Consider the following 23,716-nt stretch of genomic DNA (forward strand, 5'->3'; position numbering starts at 1 on the left):
TTCTCATTATCCTCAGTTCACATTTAGTGCTTCAGAACTATTCCTTGGGCATTTTAATTAATGGTTTTCTGATAATTACTGATGAATTAAATATGAGTCTATCTCTTTAAAACCTTTCTATTAAATGGTGTGTTTGCATCAGTAAACTGTCTCATAAACAGCATCATTTTAAAATCCAAGAGCATCTTCAACTTAAAACAAAACTAAAAACAGCAACCAAACCCTGAATTCCCAACTTCTCTCCCCCATCAAAACCACAATTCTTTCTGGTTGCTCAGACCAGAAGTGTGGTTTCATCCTTGTTCCTCTTCTGCTTACACATGGCTCATCTTATCTGGCAGAAGATCATGTCAGTTAACATCCACAACTAGAGTTTTCAGGCACATCCCACCACAGGAAGATCTTCCTACTCCCCCGAGAACCTGAGATCCAAATCTCCACCATCTCCTATTTTGTTTACTAAGGCAACCTCTCAGTGACGTTATCCTGGTCTTAACTTTACTGGTCTCAGAGCTGACTGATCTATCTTGCTAAAATATAAAGAACAAGATGTCCTTTTGCTTTGATCCTTCCAAGAGGTTTCAGGCCTCTGAAGCTGTAAGTCAACCCCAATGAAGGATTTTACTTTATAAGAATTGCCGTTGGTGGTCATGATATCTCTTTACATCAATAGAAACCCTAACTAAGACACAAGATCTCACTGTGTAGCTCTAGCTGGCCTGAAAATCACTACGTAAAACAGGCTAACCACTGCATAGAACAGGCTAACCTCAAATTCACAGATACCATCCCAAGTGCTGGGACTAAAGGCTTATACCACCACATCTGCTTTAAACTAGCCTTAAGATTTCCAATTTCTGAATGTTAGGCATTCCCTGCTGTTGGGATTATATAAGATACATATTCTATGTAACTATGAACAAAGAAAGCACTATTACAGCATCCGACAAAGAATTAATTAAGAATACTTCTTTCCAGTGTGTGAGCTTCATGGCATATTTCTTTACTGGGCTATTGTATTCCAAACACAGGGCCCTTTGCCCTTCTTTTTTATTTCTTAGTGGTCTTATACTGACTATTATTATATATGTCCAGTCCCTTATCTTATTGAATTCTTCATTCAAAAGTTTTCTTTTTAGAGCAACTGTCCATGAACACTATTTAAAATTACAAGTTCTGTGCTTTACACCATCCCATGTGTTTGATTTATTTGCTTCTATTGTGTGACATATTCTATAAAATCATTGTGTGTGTGTGTGTGTGTATGTGTGTGTGTGCTTACATAGGACATGTGTGCTTGTATATTCAAATGTGTGGTGCATATGCACATGTGACAGAGCATACATGTAAAGGTCAGAGGCAGCATCGGCTGTCCATCTATCTCCATCTTTACCTTTTTGGAGAGTTTCACTTGCTACAATCTATACCAAGCTAACTTGTACCTGAGCTTCTAAGAAATCTTTTATCTCTGCTTCTCACATTATTCTAGGAATTCTGGGAGCACAGACATATGCTGTCACATCCAGCCTTCCATGGGTGCTGGGGATTTGAACTCAGTTCTTCATGCCAGTGTGGCAAACAGCTTGCCCAATGAATCATTTCTCCAGCCCTCTCTATTATTCCCTCTTCTTTTGATTATTTTAACTCTTGTCACTAAAATGTGCATTTCAGTAGAAGATGTAACTTGTTCTGTTCATTCATGTTTCTGAATTTTGTAAGAGACCTGAGCACAGAGTAGACATACAATTATGTTGTTGAATGAATGGGTTAATATTAATCTGGAAGAATGCTATGTAAGATTAAAGAAAAGAAATTCTCTTTTTGCTGGTAATGCTGGAGAAATGGCATTTAATGTTGGAGAAATGGCATTTAAACGTCCCTGAAAAATGGACATATGTTTGGTGTGGTGGCCAGAAATCTTATTTCCAGCACTTGGGAAGCAGAAGCAGGTGGATCTCTGTGAGTTTGAGACCAACCTGACTTACATATGGAGTTCCAGGACTAGTAGCGATGTTACATAGAGAAACCCTGCCTCAAAAAACAAACAAACAAAGGAGGAAAAAAATCAAAGAAAATGGTTCTATGAGATGAATAAAGGGTTTTCCCAGACCATGATAGTATAAACATACTCACACTGATGCAAAAGCAGTTAATTTATCCTCAATCTCTTAGATGAATTAAATGCTGAATGTATATATGAACACAGAAGAAAATGTGTTTTTAGCAGTAGGCTGATACTAGAGAATGCAAAACCCTATATGCAAAGTAAAACAAATCCAAATGAATCAACTATTAGTACGGAAGTGATACACCAGGACTCTTGATTCGTTTTGTTGTAGTGATATTTCATTTGTCTTTTAATAAATAAAGTTTGCCTGAAGATCAGAGTAGTAAAACAGTTCCACTGGTCAGCCTTACAGACCAGACAGTAGTGACACACACTTTCAATCCTAGCAGCCACACTAGTTGCCATAGCAACCGAGCAATAGTGGTGCATGCCTTTAATTCAGGCCTAGAGAGGAATATAAGACAGGAGGAGAAAGCTCTTGGACACAGTCTCATTATGAGATTCCTGGAGGCAGGATCGCCATTTCAGCCTGAGGTGGAGGGAAGAGCCAGTGGTTGGCTGTTTTGCTTTTCTGACCTTTAGAATTAACCCCAATGTCTGTCTCTAGGTTTTTAGTCATCCTGCTACATTTAGTGCCCAACGTTGTATGAATTGACAAAATAAAAGTCACTTTCCTGAGGCTTTTTAGCAACCTGCACAGGCCAGAACTAGACTCAAACCCAGCCACCTGGGTTGAGAGAAAAACTAGCGCTTCCCCATCTTAGCTTCCTCTTTTTTGTGGTGGATTTGTGGCAAAATTGAGGAAGAGCTAGACAGTCATTGAGGGAATAAGAAAGCTCTGGACTCAGCACTGGTCTGAGTGTGGAGAGAGGCTGCAAGACAGTGCCATAGAGGACGATACGATACAAGGTGTGAAGAATTTACCTCTTCATTTTCCCCTTACCTACACCACCACAGTTCTCTATTTCACTTTGCCAGTGTGATATGGACTTTGAAAAAGCTGACAGGTTTAATTATTGTGGCTTCAAATCATTAGCCTGAGAAGCTCTGTGGTACACTGTAGGTAGAAAGTACTTATCCCAGCTCCATGTCCTGTCATTCTGAGCTATTTAATAGCGAGATCCCAAGCAGAACATCTGCCGATGAGCCTGATGCTGGGCCCTGCTTCGGCTGTTACTGCGGATGAAAAAGAGCAGGACGGACATCCTAATGTGAGGAGGCACCCAGGCCAGGCCTGGTACAGCTGGACGTCTTTTCATTCTTGTCTGTCCATGGATCATCTGTCCTCCAGTAACACCAAGGACCAAATTTACTGGTGCTGGCTATGGTATTGGGAGACGCAGGATTCCAATATTGGAATTCATTTCACACAGTGATGAACAAAAGCCTGAAGCAGTGCCTTTGATAAAACACTGCATCTGTAATGAAAGGGAAGTGGAAGAAAGACATAGGCAAGGCTCTTTTATTTTGCCCTCAATGATGATTGCCATGGTATTTAATTCATAGGACCATTAGTGGAAAGGTCGTATATGCTAGCCATCATGCTAAGTGCTCAAATTAGAGGTCCAATATATTATCTTCTCAGTGGAACTCGGGAACAGCGGGCAAAGTAGACATTGGGAAGTTTATGTTTCAGTATCAGAAGGATTATGAATTATACATTTGTAAGGTGGAACATCCTACTTGCCTGGGGAAAAATTCACAGACTTCGTAGCATTTGTACCAAACCTGGAGCATTTTAAGAGCCCTTGTATGAGGAAGAATAAATACTCCACCAGTTTTGTTAGAAATTCAGATAGCTCTAACCATGCAAGTATATGGCATGTTACTGAAATAGAGTCTATAGTGTTACATACCTTATATTCCTGACACCTTCGAGAAGAGGAGGCAATAAGATTTGCAGTGACATTTTAAGAAGGCAATGATTTTGTAGCATTTGCCCTTTAAGAGTTCCTATGCAAACACCTGGATTAGGGTCAGTAGGATGAGTTTGGACCTACACAGAAGTCACGTTTGGCTACTTTGCTCCACTTCATAGAGCATCGTACTTGAATTGCCTTGATTACAGTCAAGCACCTCTTCAAAGTCTCATAGCAAAGCATTAACAGGGGTGGATTTGAACCTAGAGCCCCTAACTCTGAAGATGCTGCTAGTGATACACTATGTCATTTCAAAACCAGAGAGAGAGAGAGAGAGAGAGAGAGAGAGAGAAGCAACACTGTTAAGAAGAGAAAGATAGGTTCTGTATAAACGCATTTATAAACCAGAAACCTTAGTCCCTGAGACGTAAAATGATTCAAAAAAATTACAGTACCAGTCTTGATCTATGAACCAGCTTCACATAATCAATGCTCTTTCTGAGCGTAGTGGTTTGGGGAGGTGAGAGAAAACAGCTGCTGAACCTTGTAAGTGAAAAGTCCATTTGGTAAAAGGCAGTAATTGACAGGGAAGGCCTATTTGTGACTCACATTAGAGACAAATCCTCGCTCCTTAAATGTCTTTTCCATAGCACTAACAATGACACGCTAGTAAGTGGCTATGTGCAAAACAGGGAGAAAATTGTTTTAGTATCACTCAGTGAACCTGTCAGAATTTAGCAGATGGTTCTGCTCCAATCCATCACTTTGAGGAATCATAAGACGGAGATACAGAAAGGATAAATGACTTGCCTATTAATATATAACCATTTCAGTACCAAGTATGATGAAGTTCTGGGTGACATGAAAGAAAACAAGTACGTGGTCTTTTTCTTTCTTAGTGACTGATTTTTTTTAATGGAATAAGTACTCATTTTCAATACCTCTATAAGTGAGTCCAGAATAAAAGTTATATTTTAATTCTTGGATTCCAGACCAAGAATTTGGCTTCATAGTCCCATTCATATCTTTCAGATTTGCTTCTATAGTTCACATTTCCTGTTTTGTGGTTAGGAGATAAGGAAATGGAGGTTGGGAGGAGAGAGAGAGAGGTAGAAAGAGAGATAGAAGGAGGAGGGAAGAATTAGAGATTGAGACAGGAAGAAACAGAGACAGAGAGATAGAAAAGCAGAGAGAGACAAGGAGACAGAGAGACACAGAGGAGTCGTATAGGACCACAAAGGAGAAAACTCTTCTCTGTTTCCCTGTTTGGGCTCCTTTCTAACACACAAAACAGTCATCAGTTGAAATATAGTCCCTTGGGGACCAGGTCATAGAGGGCCCACTGGCTTCCTCCTTGCCTATTGTTCTCAACCACATATTCTAAGAGAAGATAAGGCTGATGATGCATCCTGAAGCACCCCTAGTTTGAAAGTTCATATAGGACCGAGCAGGTATCATGGGAGCTCCCCACCAAGTACTATGAGACCATATTTAAAAGTGGGTCCTTGAGCCCCACTGAAGCCTCAGGTAACTACAGCTTTGGCCAATAGTTTGTTTCTCCATTTGTGATGTTGAGCAAGAATCAGAGAGTCAAGCCTTTGTCACATTTTTGATCCACAGAGCCGTAATGTAATAAGAATTCATTGCGTTAGGTTTCTATAGTACAATTTCTCACTAAGAAGCACAAAATACAATTATTGTCCTGCTTCTTACTTTTTAAATATTACTTTTGAGACATTCAGTGCTTAGAGCAATAAGAGCCTTGGTTGTCTACTCCCCTACTCTTTACATAAAAGATTACAGCTGGACCAAGTGTTCTAGGAAGCACCCTGATGTTCAGCCAAAAATTTCTCCTGGAGGTCTTCATCTCTTCTAGGAGATGAAGTATTATAATGAAATACTGCTGCTGATGGTGAGGAGGAGGAGATGAGTGTGATTATGTGATGATGGTGGTGGTGAGGAGGAGGAGGAGGGGGTGAGTGTGATTATGTGATGATGATGAGGAGGAGGAAGAGGAGGAGAAGGAGATGAGTGTGATTATGTGATGATGGTGGTGGTGAGGAGGAGGAGGAGGAGGGGGTGAATGTGGTTATGTGATGATGATGATGAGGAGGAGGAGGAGGAGGAGGAGGAAGAGGAGAAGGAGGAGGTGAGTGTAATTATGTGATGATGGTGATGGTGGTGATAATGATGAGAAAGAGAAGGAGGTGAGTGTAATTATGTGATGATGTTGGTGGTGATAATGAAGAGGAAGATAAGGAGATGAATGTGATTATGTGATGATGATGAGGAAGAGGAAATGAGTGTGATTGTGTAATTATGTGATGATGGTGATGATGATGATGAGGAGGAGGTGAGTGTAATTATGTGATGATGTTGGTGATATGAGGAGGAAGACAGGGAGATGAATGTGATTATGTGATTATGAGGAGGAGGAGATGAGTGTGATTGTGTGATGATGGTGACGGTGGAGATAATGATGAGGAAGAGGAGATGAGTGTGATTATGTGATGAGGAGGAGGAGGAGGAGATGAATGTGACTGTGTGATTATGTGATGGTGGTGATGATGACGACAACGACGACAAAACAATGCCATCACCACATGTGTAGTTACAGGTTTCAGAAGTTCACATTTATTGATTAATTTTACCCTTACAACAATTCAATGAGGTAGATATTATTTGCACTTAACATGAAGAAACAGAATTGGAGAGCAAACATGTGCTATTGAAATGCACATTCACTATTATAATTAGTATCCCAAATCATATGTACTGACTCCAAAGTTAATATTGTATATAATATCAAGCTTGAAATGGAAGTAACTGTCTATCTTTGTTCTCTAAGCCCTGAGACCTACCCAACACCTTACTCTAGTCGATACCAAAGAGATTTTACATTTTTTTCTTTCATCCTGGTGCTTCAAAGTAGGGAAACAAGGCTTGATAGTCTTCACTGTTTTCTTCAGTTTCTTCTTAGATATCATTTAGTGAAATTTGCCACTAACCAAGTGACTGGACTTTATACACTCTTTTCTGCTTCAGGGGACTGATAATGTGAAGATAATAAACACTAAGACCATTGTCTTCTTTGGTTATTCAGGTTAGAAGCTCTATTTACTTTTACAACTTTATGTTCTTTATTATTATCCTCTCCTAATCCAGAATGCAAACAATATGAAATCAAAGACCTAAAAAGGCAAAAAGATTTCTTTACCCATTGACAAATAATTCACTTCTAGCCTTTGACAATGAGTTTCACATTTTACCCTTTAAGGAGGAAGAATACTATCTGTTATATTAGTGGGTTTTTTTACCCTTTCATTCCATATATACAAGACATTATTACTGAATTTTCATCAACTCTTATTCAAAAATTATAAAGATCCTTCAAGCCATCATCCTTGAAAATATTAGGTTTCTCAAGCATTTGGGGGAGATTTGGCTCTCTGGGGCACATTGCCAGTATGTGCAGTAGGCCTCCATGACTAAGTTTACTTCTGGCTCAGCATCACTTGCCCTGGCAGCTAAAACACAGTTATCCTGTGACTTAGCTGTCACTGTTGAAAATAAATCAGTGGGTTAAATAAATGGAAATCAGGAGTTACTTTATTATTCTATTTTGAAGTATGTGGTCTCTCTATATAACTCAGGTAGACCTGGAATGAACTCTGTAGCATAGACTGGTCTCCAACTCATAATCCTTTTGCTTTCTCCTCCTGAGTACTGAGACTGGAGAACTGGTCCATTAAACATGGTTTGAAAGTGTTTTAAAGTGTTGAAAGAACAGTCATCCAGGGAAAGAGCAGAGCTCAGGATCTGCTAGCAGATGTTGTTCACATACTTTCATCTTTCTACCCTGTATATCTTCCAGAAAGCCATTCTTCACACTTTAGTATTTTTAAATGTTTGACGTACTCAAGGCAAAACTATGTGAACTATTCTTAGAAGGATTTTAGCTAGTGAATAATTTCCCTATGACACCGAGAAGCAAAATTCTTCTTTGTGCAACACTGCGTCCTCATGAACTAAGACTTGAAGTATTAATTTTTGCCAAATTATAGAGAGCTTTTAGCTATTACCAAATAATACTGTATACATTAAAAAATATATAAAATTCAGATACCTAATGTCAATAGAATCCAATCAGAAAGAAAGAAAATGCAAGAAAAGGAGTCACAGGCTCCATGATACCCATAGGTACTGGTCTCCCCTGAGCTCATCTGAGCTTCAGCACCCTCAGTTTGAATTCCCTGTTTAACTCTTTAGATAAATGGATCAATGATGCTTTCTAATGACCATGTTACATGCTCTACTGTGTTCTAAATGCCTTCAATTCTTCTGAGGCTCCCTGAATTTCCAAAATGAAACGGCTCATTTGCAGACAGTTTGAGCCTCACATTCTTAGAGTACTAACCAAAGCCACTAAATAGAAAGTAACTCAACATAATATCATTCAACTTATAGAACATGCTTCTTCTTATAAGCAGAAACTGTAATTATTGTAATGATGTCTGTCAACAACGTTCAATTAGGGAGCACTTACGTGCAAGCTTTATTCTTTTCTGTGTGGACTTTCATCTTGATTACTTGGCATACTCAGGTTGGATGTGAGCATCAGAGCCCTTTGTTGTTTTATTATATGAAGTAACAGAAAGAAGATCGAAGATCCCTCTTTGCTTCCTCACCCTATCTAAATATCTCAATCTTATCTCATTTGTAGAAGAAGACAATGCTACGTGTTCATAAAGGTCAATGTAATTTTCCCTTGCTAGTGACTGTAGAACATGTTTTGTAAATTTCTATATTATTGGATCAGGACCTTGGCAATAGTTCTAGTAAATAAAACATAAGGAAAAGAAATAAGAGGTGTCCGTTTAAGTTCAATTATAGGGCAACTGCAAGCTACACATTTCACAAGGCAAACACACACATACAAAAACCTGCAAGCCCCTATGCTGGACATTCAGCATCAGCAAAAGTAAGATATGTGATGGGAAGTTATTGAAATCTTAGACCAGCATAGCTTATCTTACTCTAGTAGAGATGATGGCTGGAACACTTCCACCACGTTCCAAAAAGCAGTGTTAGATAGTTCATGGGTTGTCAATACACTCTACCAACCACTCTATTTGATTGTTTGCTTGTGCTGAGACAATTCCAAGGTCTAAACAGGCCCTTTATTTTCAGCTATTGCCTGCAAACACTTTGTTAAAAGGATGATTTGTAGTCCTCCTTGGCTGGAGAAAATCAGAGCCTACAAGGGTAAAAGAGAGGTAAAAATTAATGGTTCTTAAACAATCTGTGCATCAGAATCCCCTGAAAAATTTCAGTGATGCTGTGCCCCGCCTTAGCGATGCTTTGCCCCGCCTTTGTGACACTCACTGCGTTCATCGTTTGAAGCAGCAGTAGGAAATGGGCATTTCCATGTGAGTACAAATGGTTCTGATATAAGGGCCTCAGAGACCGGAGCTTGTCAAGGTTAGGGCAACTGATTCTTTCTCACAATCTGAACTACACTATAGGAAATATGAAAAGTGTTAAAGAGTATTGTAGGCAATAGTTTTCCACGTAAGACTCATGGGGTACCTACCTTATTCAAATTACCAAAGGCACACTTGAAAAAGGCAGATACATAGACTGTGTGCCCCAACTTATGAAAACATCACTGTAGTGAAGGAGCTGTTTTTATGTCTTCAGTGTGGAGGTGCTCCCGAAGGGACTCCCAGAGACACGACAGTTTGCAAACATTATCTCTTTATTTACCTTGTGCATGTTGTAATAATTAGTTCAAGTTATTTCTAGCCTGGAATCTTAGTTTATCCAATCACTTCAAATCACCTGTCTGGAAGGAAATTTATTATTACTGGAGGTCTTAGTAATTGTAAGAGGAGGAACTCATAATGTGTGCCACAGCTTCAAAACCTTAAATTCTGGTTTTAATGTACACAGGTAATACACTTTTACATTTACTTTGGGAAAATTTAAAAGCATGATTTTAAAGTCCAGAGGACAACAATTCTAGTTTTTAATGTTACTATATATGAAAGCAAATTTGTATAAAATCATAATACAACAAGTTTAGATGATCCACTAGATACTTGCTATAACACAACTCTGTGTAGATCTTTCTTGTAATGGCTTATGGTTGTCGATTTGAATACATCCAACATCAACTAAAACCCAAGTAGCTTGTCATGCTAGTGATGGGTTTTCCTGGTGCTATCTATCACGTGACATGGAAAGACCCACACTAAGTCTGGGCCACACCTATTGCTGGCAGTCTTTGTAAAAGTCCTTTGAAGAAGCAAGTATTTGCTTTTTGCCTGCTTGCCTTCACTCTTACTGGCAAAATCATCCATGCTGTTGCTGACACCCCTCCCCCTTCATTGGTTGTATAACCCATTTCTTTAAGTTCTAGTGCAGACTAAAGACCAGTAGTTCTTTAAAATTTTATGATGCCAACACCTGTTCATCCAGCCTTGTGAACTGAATAACTACTGAATTCTTGGCCTTTCTGTTGGCAGACAGATATTACTGGACTACCTGGACCAGAGACTAAAAGCCACTCTAATAGACCTGCTCCCCCCCACACACAAACACTCCATTCTATTTATTCTGTTCCTACATAAAACTCTGATGTGCCTGTTTTTTTATATTGTGATATACATGGTCATGATAAAATAGTTCCACGTAGGAGGCTTGGAAAAAAATCCTTTCACATTCACCCACCAGGGTTGGTTTGAGAACTGGCACTGGGATGTATGTTAGAAGCTGAGCTTAGGGTGCTATCTGGGCACCATTGAGAAAGACACTCACCCTAGATATAATTTCTTGTTCTGTGTTGAATTAGGACAAATTTAAAAAAGAGGTGTTGCATACTAATTAAGCTTGTAGAATGTCATTTAATGCTCAAAACATTTAGTGAGATTAATAATATTACTCCTGTTTTAGCTAGCAGAACACCAAGGCTCAGAGAGATCATAGCCAAAGAGAAAAGAGATAAAGAAGACTTCACTTAACTTTAAAATCATGTTTCTAAATAGAAAAAAATAAATTCTTACATAATGACATGTCAACTTAGCCAACAATTACACCATTTCAAAGATAGATAGCCATGGTCCATAAGTAAAATTTCTTTTTATTTACATTGAAATACATGATACTGACTATCACGCTATTGTGGCATGATGGATCAAAGAATAATGCTAATTTCTGAGTCTTTTTTCATAAACTTAAAATATAGGTCATTGTCTTCCAGACTCTTAGGTAGCCAAATACCCAAAAGTATGACTTTATATTGTTAACTGTGTGCTTGTATCTTTTAAAGAAAATCACTATAAAAATTTAGCTTTGAGAGTACCAAAATTACACAGCTGTTTAACAGAACTTGTATTTCACATTCACTTTTCTGTCTTTAGTTCTTTATTTTATTTTATTTTATTTCGCTTTCTAAGAAAATGATTCTGCAGGACCTAGAGACATCAATCTGACACCTCCCAGGCAAATTTCTGTTTGTTGACTAGCTTTCATAGGGTCAGAAGGTGCTATTGCAGGCTGCTGGAGGAAAAAAATCTCAACTGTCTTACTCAACGCTGAACACTGCATGACACAATACCAACCTCCCAAGCAAGACACGTTCACTGCTGCAACGGTGGCATTATGTTTATGGAGTAACCAACTACTTTCTGATTGGATTTGAGGCCTGCAACATGTCTGGCATTTAATACATGCCTGGTATTTAAAATATGGTCCAAACTCTGTGGTTAGGGAGATGCATAGGCTTTACCTTAGGTGGAACTTTCTATGCTGTTAAATGGTTGCATTATCAAATCAGTTGCCTTCAAAATAGTTATATTTACAACCATAGACTTCTGCTGGTCAAAAACCTCTTTTTGCAGTGCAGATACTCATAACTCATCAGTGTGATAATAAATGATTGTGATTACCCAACCTTAAAGAGGGCAACTTTACCAATCACCCGGCCAAGGCTTAAGGAACACTGTGGAAGAGGAGGCAGAAAAAGTTATAAAAGCTGTAAAATAGAAAAAAAAACTGGTGTGAGATACTTTGTTCTAGACCTGAGACGACTGTTGTACTTGCAAACTCAGAGCAGCTGCGGTTCTCTGCACAAGCCAACCACACTCTAGCATGAAGGGCAGCAGAGCTGCGGTGCAAGCAATGTTTAGGGACAAACACACTTCTTGGGTCAGTGGCACTGGAGCTTCAGTTTCTGGCCCTACATCTATATACATATTGGTAGCTGGGTTTAGTGTGTGATTCTTTTTCTAAGACTTGAAGTTGAGAGAGGAACTTGCTGTCAGTATTAAGGGAGAGTTTGCCAAGGGGCCTAGTAGTGACTATGAGCATCTTTCATTGTATACAGCCATGATTTTTTTCTTTTCTTCAGTCACTTATATTTTTAATACTTATTTACTTGCATTTTGTGTGCTAACTCTGTGTATGCGCACCATGTTTTTAGAAGTCCTCAGAAGGCAAGAGTCATTGACTTCCCTGGAATTTTGGGTGCAAACAGTTATGAGTCACCATGTAGGTGCTGTGAACCAAGCCTAGGTTCCTCTGTAAGAGCAGTCAGCTCTCAACCACTGATCCACCTCTCTAGCATCATGGATGAAATTTGCAAGGTGTACTTTTGAAAATGTTTAAAATATTGTGCATAATTGACAAAGTAATTTCTTAAATTTTCCAAAGGTATTTTACAGTTTGAATGTTAATAATAAGATTATTTCCTCCCCTCACAGAATTTGAAGCCCTGTGTATTACCCATTTTCTGGCAGCTAAGTTGAGGCATTTGAACATCTCTTTAGAAAACGATGCAACCTGAAATGAGACCTTAGGAGGTGCTAAGTCTTGTCTGCTGAGTATCACATCTGGGCAGATCTTCCACAGTGACTAATGTTTTAGACAGGGCTATTCTTGTTTCAACTGAAAAAATGCAGGCTTCTCCCTTGTGCTTTATCTGTCTACCATTCCCATTGTGTTTGGTGGAGAGGCTGTCTCTGAACCCAGCACACTAGCAGCAAGAGGCTGCTGTACGGAAGGTGACTTCTTGCATTGAATATTGTCTGCTGTTGTTTTTGATTTACTTCTGTTCAGAAGCAGCAGATTTTGTGCTTGTAATGCTCTTAAAGTAAACACGGAGCATACAGAGCCGCAAGAAGATACACAGATTCTCAGCTGTCTTTTGGGCTGTAGGATTTATCGGATCAGTTCTATTAAGAAGGCCAGATGTTTTCAGCGTGGAGAGGGAATACCCACTTCCCACGTGTTCTCATAGCCAACTTACACTTCCAAGGCCACAGTTGCCAATGGCAGTTGCACCCCCATTTCAGCATACATTCTTCGGCTGAATATGTTTGTCCAGAAATTACATACTTGTGACCCTCAGGATGAATATATCTCACAGATGAAGGGTTTTTGCTTGTTTGTTTGTTTGTTTGGCCTGTTTTGTTTTGTTTAGTTTTACTCTTTGACTCTACTTTTATAAATTTGAGCCAGGATATAATTGCAAGCATGCATTCAAATATTAATGTGTGGGACCTCATAAAAGCGACTGGATGATCTGCCTTGCAGGGTCTAATTCAGTGTGAACAAGCAGAGCTGAGTGAGCACTCATGTGTTCATCAGTTATCTGTAAGCTCAAGGGATGCTGGTAGAACCCCGACTTGGGAATAAATTGCCGTGAGCCTTTTATAGTAATTAGAATGTTTGCAGAAAAGTCTGCTACTCTGAACCTGCACTCTATTCTGCTGCTGTTGGATGGAGTCAATGGGAGTTAAACCTACATCTGTCCTCTTTCTTCCTTTTCTCTTACCTTCTGCCCCTAGGAGGGAAGCATGTGAGCTCAACATCCCTTTTCAAAATCTTGAAGGAAGGGTGTAAGTGCCAAACCCTACTTACAGTTTCATTCTGATACTAAACTTTTTTGCTGTGGTCCTAACGAAGCAAGATCCTTACTTAAGCTCCACTTCTCATAGAATGCCAACTCAGTGTCTTTGGTACTTTCATAGGTACACACCAGAAAAAGAAAAGAAAACAAAACAAAACGAAATCACCTTTTACATTTTCTACCTAATCCAAATCTCAATTTCTTGAATTGGAATATTGTTTAGATTTGAATATAAAAGTCAGAAAATGCAAAATGAGGAGAGGGGATTAAAAATCTGTTAGTACAAAAGACATGACATAAAAATATACCTTTATTAAGACTGACAACATTAGGAAGTTCAGAGCACACTATTTACAGGAAGGCGATAGGATGCATAAATTTCTCTGAGAAAGTTTGATCCTGGGGGGAGGAGGAGGGCAAAATGTGCTGTAGGTTTGCTGCTGAGCGCTGCCCTACAATATCCACCAGAACCTGCTCCTTTTCAACTCACTCCCTTGAGTATACACACCCTGTGAATGTCAAAATCCTGTTCCTTTGGGTACATACACCCTGTGTCAAAGCCCTGCTCCCTTGGGTACACACACCTTGTGAGTGCCAAAGCCCTGTTCCCTTGGGTACACACACCCTCTGTCAATGCCCAAGTATACTTTACTGACCCACGTCATAAGGAAACCCCAGTTCTGAGCTACTTTTAAACCGCTGGGCAAGATCAGACACTAGGCAACTTTTACATACTGACCTTCTAGGGCCCGAGAAGAGTGTGCTCTTCCGAGGCCGTTAGAGGCAATAACTGCATTCAGGTGCTTCCGGTCTTTTGTCTCCTAGAAACAAATAGTTTTTAGAAATCAATAAAGGGGACACAAATCTGATAGTCTATTAGATGATAAAAATGTCAATTATTCCCAAATGTTTGTGACCCAGGGAGAGTTGGTAGAAATAGCAGCCGCCACCCTCCACATAAAGTGATTACAGGATATAAAAGTCATTGTTATTGGATAAATCTGTAAACTGGTGTCGTGCAAGAGCTGCAATCTGGGGAGCTGACTCGGGTCTGGTGTCGTTTTGTATCCACTGATTTTCCGACTCTTGGAGAGCAGGCTTACAGAGGTGTGTTTCCCACTGGGGTTGGGTATGCATCTCTGCCAGGCTCTTGCTTTCTCCTTCACAGTAGGTGACACAGCAGCGACAGGCTGCGGAGGGCTTCCCTCGGTGCTTGGATACGATGCCCTGGGTTGGCGCTACTCCAGGCACACGCTCTAAGCTCCGGAGTTCTGGGGGCTCTTTCAACCGACTTCTCCTCTGAACGTGATCCAGACTGGTGTCAGACTGAGAAGAGCAGCTCTCATTCCAGCCTGAGCTGGCGCTCAGACTTCTCAGGGGAAGAGCCAAGCGCAAGGCCTTCCAGAACTTGGAGCCAGAATGTTTGGACTTCTCTCCCTTCCAGCTCACAAAAGACACAGACTCCTTCAGCTGCAGGATGCCTGGGTGGGGATGCTCGAGGGGACGGTACTCCACCACAATAAGCTTGGTGGCAATGGAGTTCTGGCACATGACACCCAGCTTAAACTCCAGCATGCTGATGCTCTTTTCTGTCACATAGTCGGGGCTCAGGACAACAATCATCCTTCGGCTCCGCTGAATGAAATCAAACACGGCTTCCACCGTATCTATAGGGAAATGGAAAGATAGCATAGCATCTGGTAATGATGTCTTCACACCCAGCTGGTCACTGTCTGATCCGCCAACGATGGGCATGCACACGCTTTTGAGAAAATAGAATATCAGTGTTAAACTAAGAAATCAAGTCATCTCATCCACACCATTCTTACTGACAATTGCTAAGAATTTGTTCCCTGTTAGAAAGAGGAGTCACTTGAACTTAATCTCTCTCCCTACACAACACCTCCTTCCACTGCAGATAGTCTCTTCCCCTATTAAAAAATGCCATGAAAATATCTTCCCCTGATAGATCATGAAGATAAAGGGAATGAGAATTAGATGAACTGTTTCAGAAAGCAGCCTACTCTCTGTTTGTAAAGCATTTCTTGTTTTAGAATTCTCGTTTCCTTTAGTTTTATCTGGTGGCCTTAGACCAGATGTCTTCAAAGAGAATCTCAAAGGAGCTAGGTGCTATTGTGATGCTACTGTAGCTTCTTCTTATCACTGGATCATGTGACTTCAGGTATTTACTCTTATCCTATACCAGACATAACTTCCAGACCCTCCATCCCTTATCATCATCATCATCATCATCATCACATCATCATCATCATTCCTGTGAATAATAACTCAAACTGTATATATGTCTTCTAGAATAATAATATTTTAGATAACAATGAACATACTTACTTCTTCAGAATATTTGACTGTCAAATTACCAGGGGAATTAGCACTTCCCTAGATCTTGAGTTGCAGCCAGCCCCTGGTACGTAACATTTTGGGCACAGGATTGATCTCTATCAACTAAAATGCCCTATCTTCCTTGTTTGTTCCTTCCTGTCTTCCCATCTTTATTGCTCCAATTTTCTCTTGCTTTCCTTTCTCCTGTGTGTATGTGTGTGTGTGTAAAGAAGTGGCGTAGAGTCAATTAAAGAGCCAAATGCCACCATGGTAGTTAAGAATCAGTCAATTAATTAAGACTTCTGGCAGAGTACTTGATTCTAATGTTTGCTGAGGGGATATGGATAGGACCCAAAGGAAACTTCCTCCAATTAATGCAGTATCTAACCCAGTATGGAATGCAGGGACTTAGAGAAGGGTCTTAGATCATGGGAAAGAAATCCTACCCGTGTAACGCTTACTGCTGACAACTTTGAAAGCACGTGGCCTTCAGTGTTGAGGCTGGATTTGCTTTTTTTTTGTCTCCAAAAGACAATGAGAATTTGCAGTGAGTATGATCGCCATGAACTTGAGAGCAATGAGGAAGCCAGGATCCTTCCCCATTCATTCTTTCTAATCAGGGAAAGAAGCTTTTGTTCTGATATTGAAAGATTTAAATGTTCAGTTCTCAAAACCATGTGTGTGTATGCAGATGTGCATGTCTGAATGTGTGCATTTTGGTAACTCTCTTGTCTCATTTCCCCCTACTCAGGTTTGAAGAAATGCCTTTAATATATTAGAGAACACACCTGTGAGGAGTCTGTTGCTTTACCTGGATCATGAGGAATAGAAAATAACCTAGAAAATAGGACAATATGGCTAGATTTCCAACATAGGAAGCAGTCAAATCCCACAAGTGTGCATGTAACTTTAGCCAAACGATGATGTTAGGAATAATGGTAGTGTTGTTTTCAGTGGGTGAACCATGGATGGAAGTAAAAGACAGATCTTAAACATCGTCTTGGATTGTGGGATTAAAAAAAAATAATATTGCACCTTTCAACAAAGTGGAAGGTTTCCATTTGGAAGAGGACAGTGTGGATCCAGATCTGAGTGATGGAAACAGACACCGACAAAGGACTGGGGCTGCTCCCAAGATGGGGCTTCTCTTGTGCTCAGATCTTCACTTCATATTTTACAAACAAGCAGCTTCCTTTTATGCTTTGTAAAACTCCTCCCAGATTTTCAAAGCTTCACATTTGAAGATGAGGGTGATAGAGTTTGTGTAGAGGCATCATGAATTAGGTGATTTATTGTTGGGCTCAGAAGAATGAGGTCTGATTATACAGCAAGGGATTCATTTCTTTGAATCATTAGGATGTTTTTAAGCTTTGGTTCTGATCCGGAACTCTATAATCCTTATGGAAAAGCATGCCTTTAAAAATTGTAGTAGCCATGGAAGTCATATTCATCTACAAGAAAACCTTGAATCTGATGATTTTTCTTTGCTAGGGTTTTTATAGAAAAACCTCCCTTCTCATGCTGTCTGTCCTCCCTTTTACAAACAGAGCAACTCTGAAGAACCATCTGAATTCAATTATTTATTTTTCCTTGATCTCTCTTTTTTATTTTAATACCTTTATATCTGAGTCTATTCTTCTACAAAACACATATGATAAAAGCAAAGGTGTAGGGCCATAACAAAAATTAGCAATGGTCAAAGAGATTGTGAGACTGTATTAATAGTAATTATTCTTGTCTGCAGCTATTATAAACTAAATGCATAGAAAATGTAAACCTCATTACTATCATGAATTTACCAGGTTCATATTCTAAAACTATATCAATAACTGACAAAAAATCAATAAATATACCAGTTAATTTTATAATTTGGCCAAAACATAAAAATCAGAGCCAGTGAGATGAGTCAGTAGGTGAAAATGTCTGTCATTCTGAGTTTGATCCCTGGGCAGAATACGAGAACTGACAAGTACGTACCCATCCCCACATAGGGACAGAAAATAAATACATAAAATATAACTTTAAAAATGCTTCAAAAGAAACAGTAGGTTAGCTGCTGAACATGTCTTTCATTCCGTGCTGCATACTTGGCTGTGTGAAAGATCTGGTTAGGGATGTAGACAACTGGATGGAGAAAATGTCTTGAGAAATTTAAATAGGCAAGTGATAATGAGATTGATGACACTAATGCAATGGATGCCAATCCCAAGTCTTCTAAATGGATTGAAGGGTGAAGCAACTTAAGACTGGTTACCATTACATACAAAATGTAATACAATGCATATTTCCTAGAATGGAGAATCTAGATGCCCACAGTAGAGAATTTTGTTGCCTTTCAATTCTGCCTGACAGTTGTTTATTAACTGAATAGAAAACTGTGTCCTCTTGGCTGTGGTCCATGCATCCTGGCTCCTTCCTTTTGTTGACTAGTAAGACTTTTCTGTGCATTAGTGGCGTTTGAAGCTGAAACCAGAGAAATAACTGTGGTTTTGTTTTAAAGTTATCACTACATGTGGCTTTTGCTTCCCCGCCCCTACTCATCTAATATCCTGGACTATTCACTCTACTTAAGCAATTCTTTTACTCATATGCAGAGGAAATTTTCTTGATACAAAGTTCACATTTTTCTTATTCCTCAATAAATATTTTGCTATTATAACTTTTTTCGTTTATTTTTGTAAGCATAATTGCTCTTTTTTCCTTTTATTTCTCAATCTTAAACATGAATATAAGAACACAAAACACATGCACAAAATAAAATTCAAAGTTGAAAATAAATGGTTTATTGTAAAAAATATGAAAATATACAAATCAAATGAAAATGGAAAATACAAATGTGTATGAATAAAATTAAAAAGACAGTCATAAAATACTAAAACCTATAGAAACCAAATGCGTAAGTAACAAGTGGAGTGATGCTTTGTTTCCCAGTAGAGGACAGTACTTTATTATTAGAATCCCAGGGAGTCATTTAAAGTACAAAAGACAATTAAATAAACCACATGTGGCTGTGTAAGTAGACATTTTATATAGCATGGTTCTTTGTTAACCTGGGTGCAGACGTTCCCTTTAGCATAAACCCAAAACTATGGAGGGTGTTTTTTATTCATAAGAGACATGATGTATCTTCTTGCCCTCTAAGGACAAGTGTGCGACCCCTCTTCCAGAGCTCTGCTATTCTGTATGGAGCATCTTCTGAAGCTCAGACAAGAGTCTTGAAACTAAGCTTTCTTAGGATGAGATACGTTCTTTAGGTTTGAGATGCTTTACACTATAGCATTGGAGCAGGGTCAGTACAACAAAGAAGAATATAAATAGGAAACCATGAGGCATCTCTAGGGATACAGAACAGCAGTTGGGCTGAGGACAGAATCCAGCAGGCAGAAACTACACAGTGCAGAGAGTCGCCTGCAGTGAGGAGCTTACCCCTTGCTTTCCTATAGCTCATGCTGGAAGTAACATTCAAAGCGTATCTGGGGCCAGCTTTCATTTGGTACCGTGATTAAAGGGTTATTAATGGAAATGGTAATTATTTGAAATAACAAAAAGCGCTAATCTTTTAAAAACTTAAAAAGACTATATATTATAGTTTTTATGTCAAAGATTTGCAAGGGAACTCTTTTCAATTTAGAGTAACCAATAATTCTAACGCAGAGCAAAGATTTATTGCAGACACCAGTACTGATGACCACTTAAAATAAGAGAAAATTTCAGAATTGCTTATTAACATTAACACAACTTGGATAGAATCTTCCTTAAATTAGGAGTTGTGTTTCATGGGATACTCAGACTCATTCATAGCTATGTATGTTTTTCTTCATCACTCAGTAATCCACACGGCTGAGCACTGAGATTAACGTATCTTAGACTCTAAATATGTCTTGCAAGAAATATAGTAGAAAATCAGCTGATATCAGGTGACTACCTGCTGTTGAACAGTGACAATGAGAGCTCCCTGGACAAGAGATAGCCCTGCAACCCAGATCAACAGTGGGATCATTCATATTAATCCAGGGGAGGCAAGATCTGAGATAACTATACACAGAGAACCAAGAAGTGACAAATAAAATAGTAATGGAATGAAAGCACCAACAGAAAACCATTGCACTATAAACGTAATTTTAAAACTGGACAATAATTCTACGGGTTTTTAATATCATACTAATGGCTGTTTAAAGATATATATGTGTGTAATTATGTATAGACCCAAATACATACACATAGATAATTTATAGGCAAATGGATATACACACATACACATAGTTTGTGGGAACTTCTATATACATACACACACAAAATTCACATGTACCAATATCACAGGTGTGTATATGTATATATAAATACATATATGTATACACACATGCTAGAAACGATGTAGAAACTGGCCACTCTAAACATAAATGTACTTAGTTTTCACTTTTAGAAGTCTGAAGAAAAGTAAAACTCTGCTTAAAACTGAAAACCCCAGTTTCATCAACAGTGACTTTCAGGGTGATTTATTTGGAACAAGGTACTACATGTACTCGTAAATAAATTATTGGATGCGGTCATGCTTTTAGAATAGTAATGCCAAAAGGAAAATCGCTCCCTCTCAACTCCACTTCATAATGAAGTGGTGCGAATGAGCAGGGATTAACCACTTCCCCGGTTCTCACATTAGTAAGGTTGGAATTAAAAGACAAACTGCAAGTATCCTGCTCCCTGTTCTCTTCCAGTGTCAAGAATGCTCTGAGAGCATTTTGGCATTTTCTCACTTTCCATTAGCACCAGTAAAAGTTTGGTGCCTCCTATGAAACGTGGACAATGGACACAATAGTTAGGGAAATAGAGTGACAAGCATAGACCTTTCTATCTGTACACCCTTGAGAAGCTACTATGATAAGGCAAAAGCTGCTGTGACTTTATCAAGTTTATAAATATGCTATCCATTACCTGAGACGAGGGAAATGTGGTTTTAGTAGTAGGAAAGTGGTCTGCTACTTAATCCGCCATGAGGAAGAGCTAGGCAGTGGTTTCAACAGACAAATAAGCCATGGAGTGAATTATCCTCAGCTGAAATAGATTTAATCTCTGGTGACATGTTCAATGGATGACTGAAAATAAAATAAAACTCAAGGAAAATCCTACGGAGAAACAGGCGGTACTCCCATCAGCAGGGAACCTATCTTTAAAGGAGCTTTGAGTCACGGGGCAAAGGGGCTCCGATAACGGTGACATTTTTACAAGGAGATTAAGAGAGAGGGAGGAACAGAGACGGGGGATGTATCGAACACATCTTGACTTACAAAGATCATAATGGCTTTAGACCTGGCGACAGACTGTAGAGAACAGCTCTCTAACCCTTAAGTTTGCCTGAGAAGCCAAACTGCCAGTCGCACAGTCGCTAGAATGTTTCCCTATGAGGGGCTTAGACAGGGTTCTCTTTCTATCTAAGAAGCCACAGCCTGGGAGGGAAGATGGGGTCTCTTCCCCCTGTGAGCCCATTTGTTCTTTTCGCTCCTTCGCTTTCCCTTTCATACATTTTTCAGGGAGGAGTAGGAGAGGCCCTGCTTGTCGCTGCTAGACCACCTGGAACTCTTCTTCACTGGCATGGCCACCTGCAGCTGCTTCCAGAACCTGCCTTGGGGATACTTGGATTTTTCCCCTTTCCATTTAATGACCGTGAGCACCGTCTTAGCCCTCTTCAGCTCTTTCACCTTCATGTCCTTCACAGCTTTGTACTGCACTAAAATGACGTTGATGTTGCCCCGGGAGGCCATATTTTCTAAGCCCGCCTTGAGCTCCAGGAGGGCTTGTGTTCCCTGGAGCACGTAGTTGGGGCTTAGGACAACCAGGAGGCGTCTGCTTTTCTGAATGAAGCTCAAGGTCTCATCTGTGACAACTGGGAAAGAAAACACCATGGGGATTAGTGTTGGCCAGGAACTCCTGATGTACAGAGCTCAGGGAGCAAAGGCAGGGAGGGGACTGGGAATGGCTGCCTGCGAATCAAAGCTGTAATGCGCTCCCCAACAACAGTACTCATCTTTAATCCAAACATACTGTCCACCGAACGTCACTCTGCTCAGGGAAAATGGAGTTATATATAAATGCCCTATGCCCAAAATATTTCCAAATGAGCTAAGACCAAAATATGGTGGACTGCTGTCACCCAGACCTTACAAGCACTGTTTGGACAAGATAGACATTGCAGTGACATCAGTTTCTTCAAACAGCATTGTGTCTCAGCCCACCTGACTCCTGAAAGATACCCTAGAATAAGCCATCATATGAAAAGAATTAAAAACCATGTACTGCAGAGTCAAAGTCCCCAAGTTTCAGTTGCAGCTAACCAAGGGCAAGAGCAGAGAATGTGGAGTCTCCATCTGCTGATGGGTGTTGTGGAATAGAATAACTGTTAATCTAGGTACGATGTGTTGCCTTTGTTTATGCTGAATTTGTTTAACTATGCAAAGATGTATTGCTGTTTTACCTTGCCTACCTAAGGCACCTGATTGGTCTGATACAAAGTTGAACAGCTAATATCTCAGCAGAGGAAGAAAAGGTGGGACTGGCGGGTAGAGAGAAAAGGGGAGCCAGCTAGCCAGCCAGCCAGCCAGGAGCCAGTCAGACATGAAGGAAGCAGAAAAGCAGAACAGACAGTATTTAGATGCGGTAAACAAGCCTTGGGGCAGCGCATAGATTAGTAGAAATGGGTTAACTTAAGGGGAAAAAAAGACTAGGTAGAAACAAGCCTAAGCTAATGCCAAGAATTCATAATTAATAATGAGCTTCTCTGTCATGATTTGGGGGCTGGTGGCCCTAGAAAGCTGACTACAGATGTGTACTTTCCTGATGCCAACTGATGTCACAATGTTGCTGCATTAGTAACTCAAACAAATGGCATTTTGGCCAACAGTGTTTTCCCACATCAACGCCTTCCTTTTCTCTGGGGTGGAGATGAAAGCAGAACATGGATCTTTCTCCTTAATCTTTCGGCCCTGGAAAGCCAGCCCTTCTTCAGCAATTGCTAGCTGCTGTATTTACAATCACTAGCAAACACTTTCCCCGAGATGAACAAAACAAAGTGGAAAAGAGGGAAACACAGGCTAATTTTACTCAAGGGCTCTGATTAGTTCCTGCTGCTGAATTCTTGAGACTAATCTATCTGCTCACAGATGCTCAAGGAGACCCGCATAATCCTTCACCTAGAGGAGTGATGCTCGCTCGCTGGCTCCAGGCAATGCACTGGTGGTGTGGAAACCTGTATCACATTCCCCTCTGCAGTGATTTCCATTCTTAATCTTCACGGGTGCAGAAGTAATAGGGAAGGACTTGCCAGGTAAAATCTAACATGTGCAGCCTGGGGGAGGACCCAGGAAGAGGTGTGTATTTCCTCTAAGCATTTCCAGCAGAGGCTGACCCTGTCTAATCGTAGACAAGGTTCAGCAGCAAAGTGGCTTCAGAAAGAGCAGTGGGAAGAATCCAAAGAGAAGAGGGCCTGCTGTGTGCAAGAATAACTCTGCATCTTTTGAAGGACTGTTAGTCCCCTGTAGGTCTTAT

The 23,716-nt window shown here is 39.9% G+C and overlaps 1 protein-coding gene across 6 annotated transcripts in view; it reads right to left on the minus strand.

Annotated features, from left to right (window-relative positions):
* Window positions 1-6,535: 6,535 nt before the first annotated feature.
* Il1rap (interleukin 1 receptor accessory protein) overlaps window positions 6,536-23,716 on the minus strand; it is a 139,159-nt gene continuing 121,978 nt past the window's right edge. For 2 of the 6 annotated variants that reach the window (XM_087901787.1, XM_087901788.1), the window contains one exon: window positions 14,130-15,504. In XM_087901787.1, coding sequence (XP_087757913.1) covers window positions 14,804-15,504 — 701 coding nt within the window. In that variant the 3' untranslated portion in view covers window positions 14,130-14,803. Of the gene's footprint in view, window positions 9,185-14,129; window positions 15,505-18,937; window positions 22,059-23,716 lie in introns of those variants that run through there. The other 4 variants (XR_015736681.1, XR_015736680.1, XM_087901790.1 and 1 more) reach the window with 4 other exon arrangements.

The sequence above is a fragment of the Myodes glareolus genome, chromosome 2 (assembly GCF_982192425.1).
Source record: "Myodes glareolus chromosome 2, mMyoGla1.1, whole genome shotgun sequence".
NCBI lineage: Eukaryota > Metazoa > Chordata > Mammalia > Rodentia > Cricetidae > Myodes > Myodes glareolus.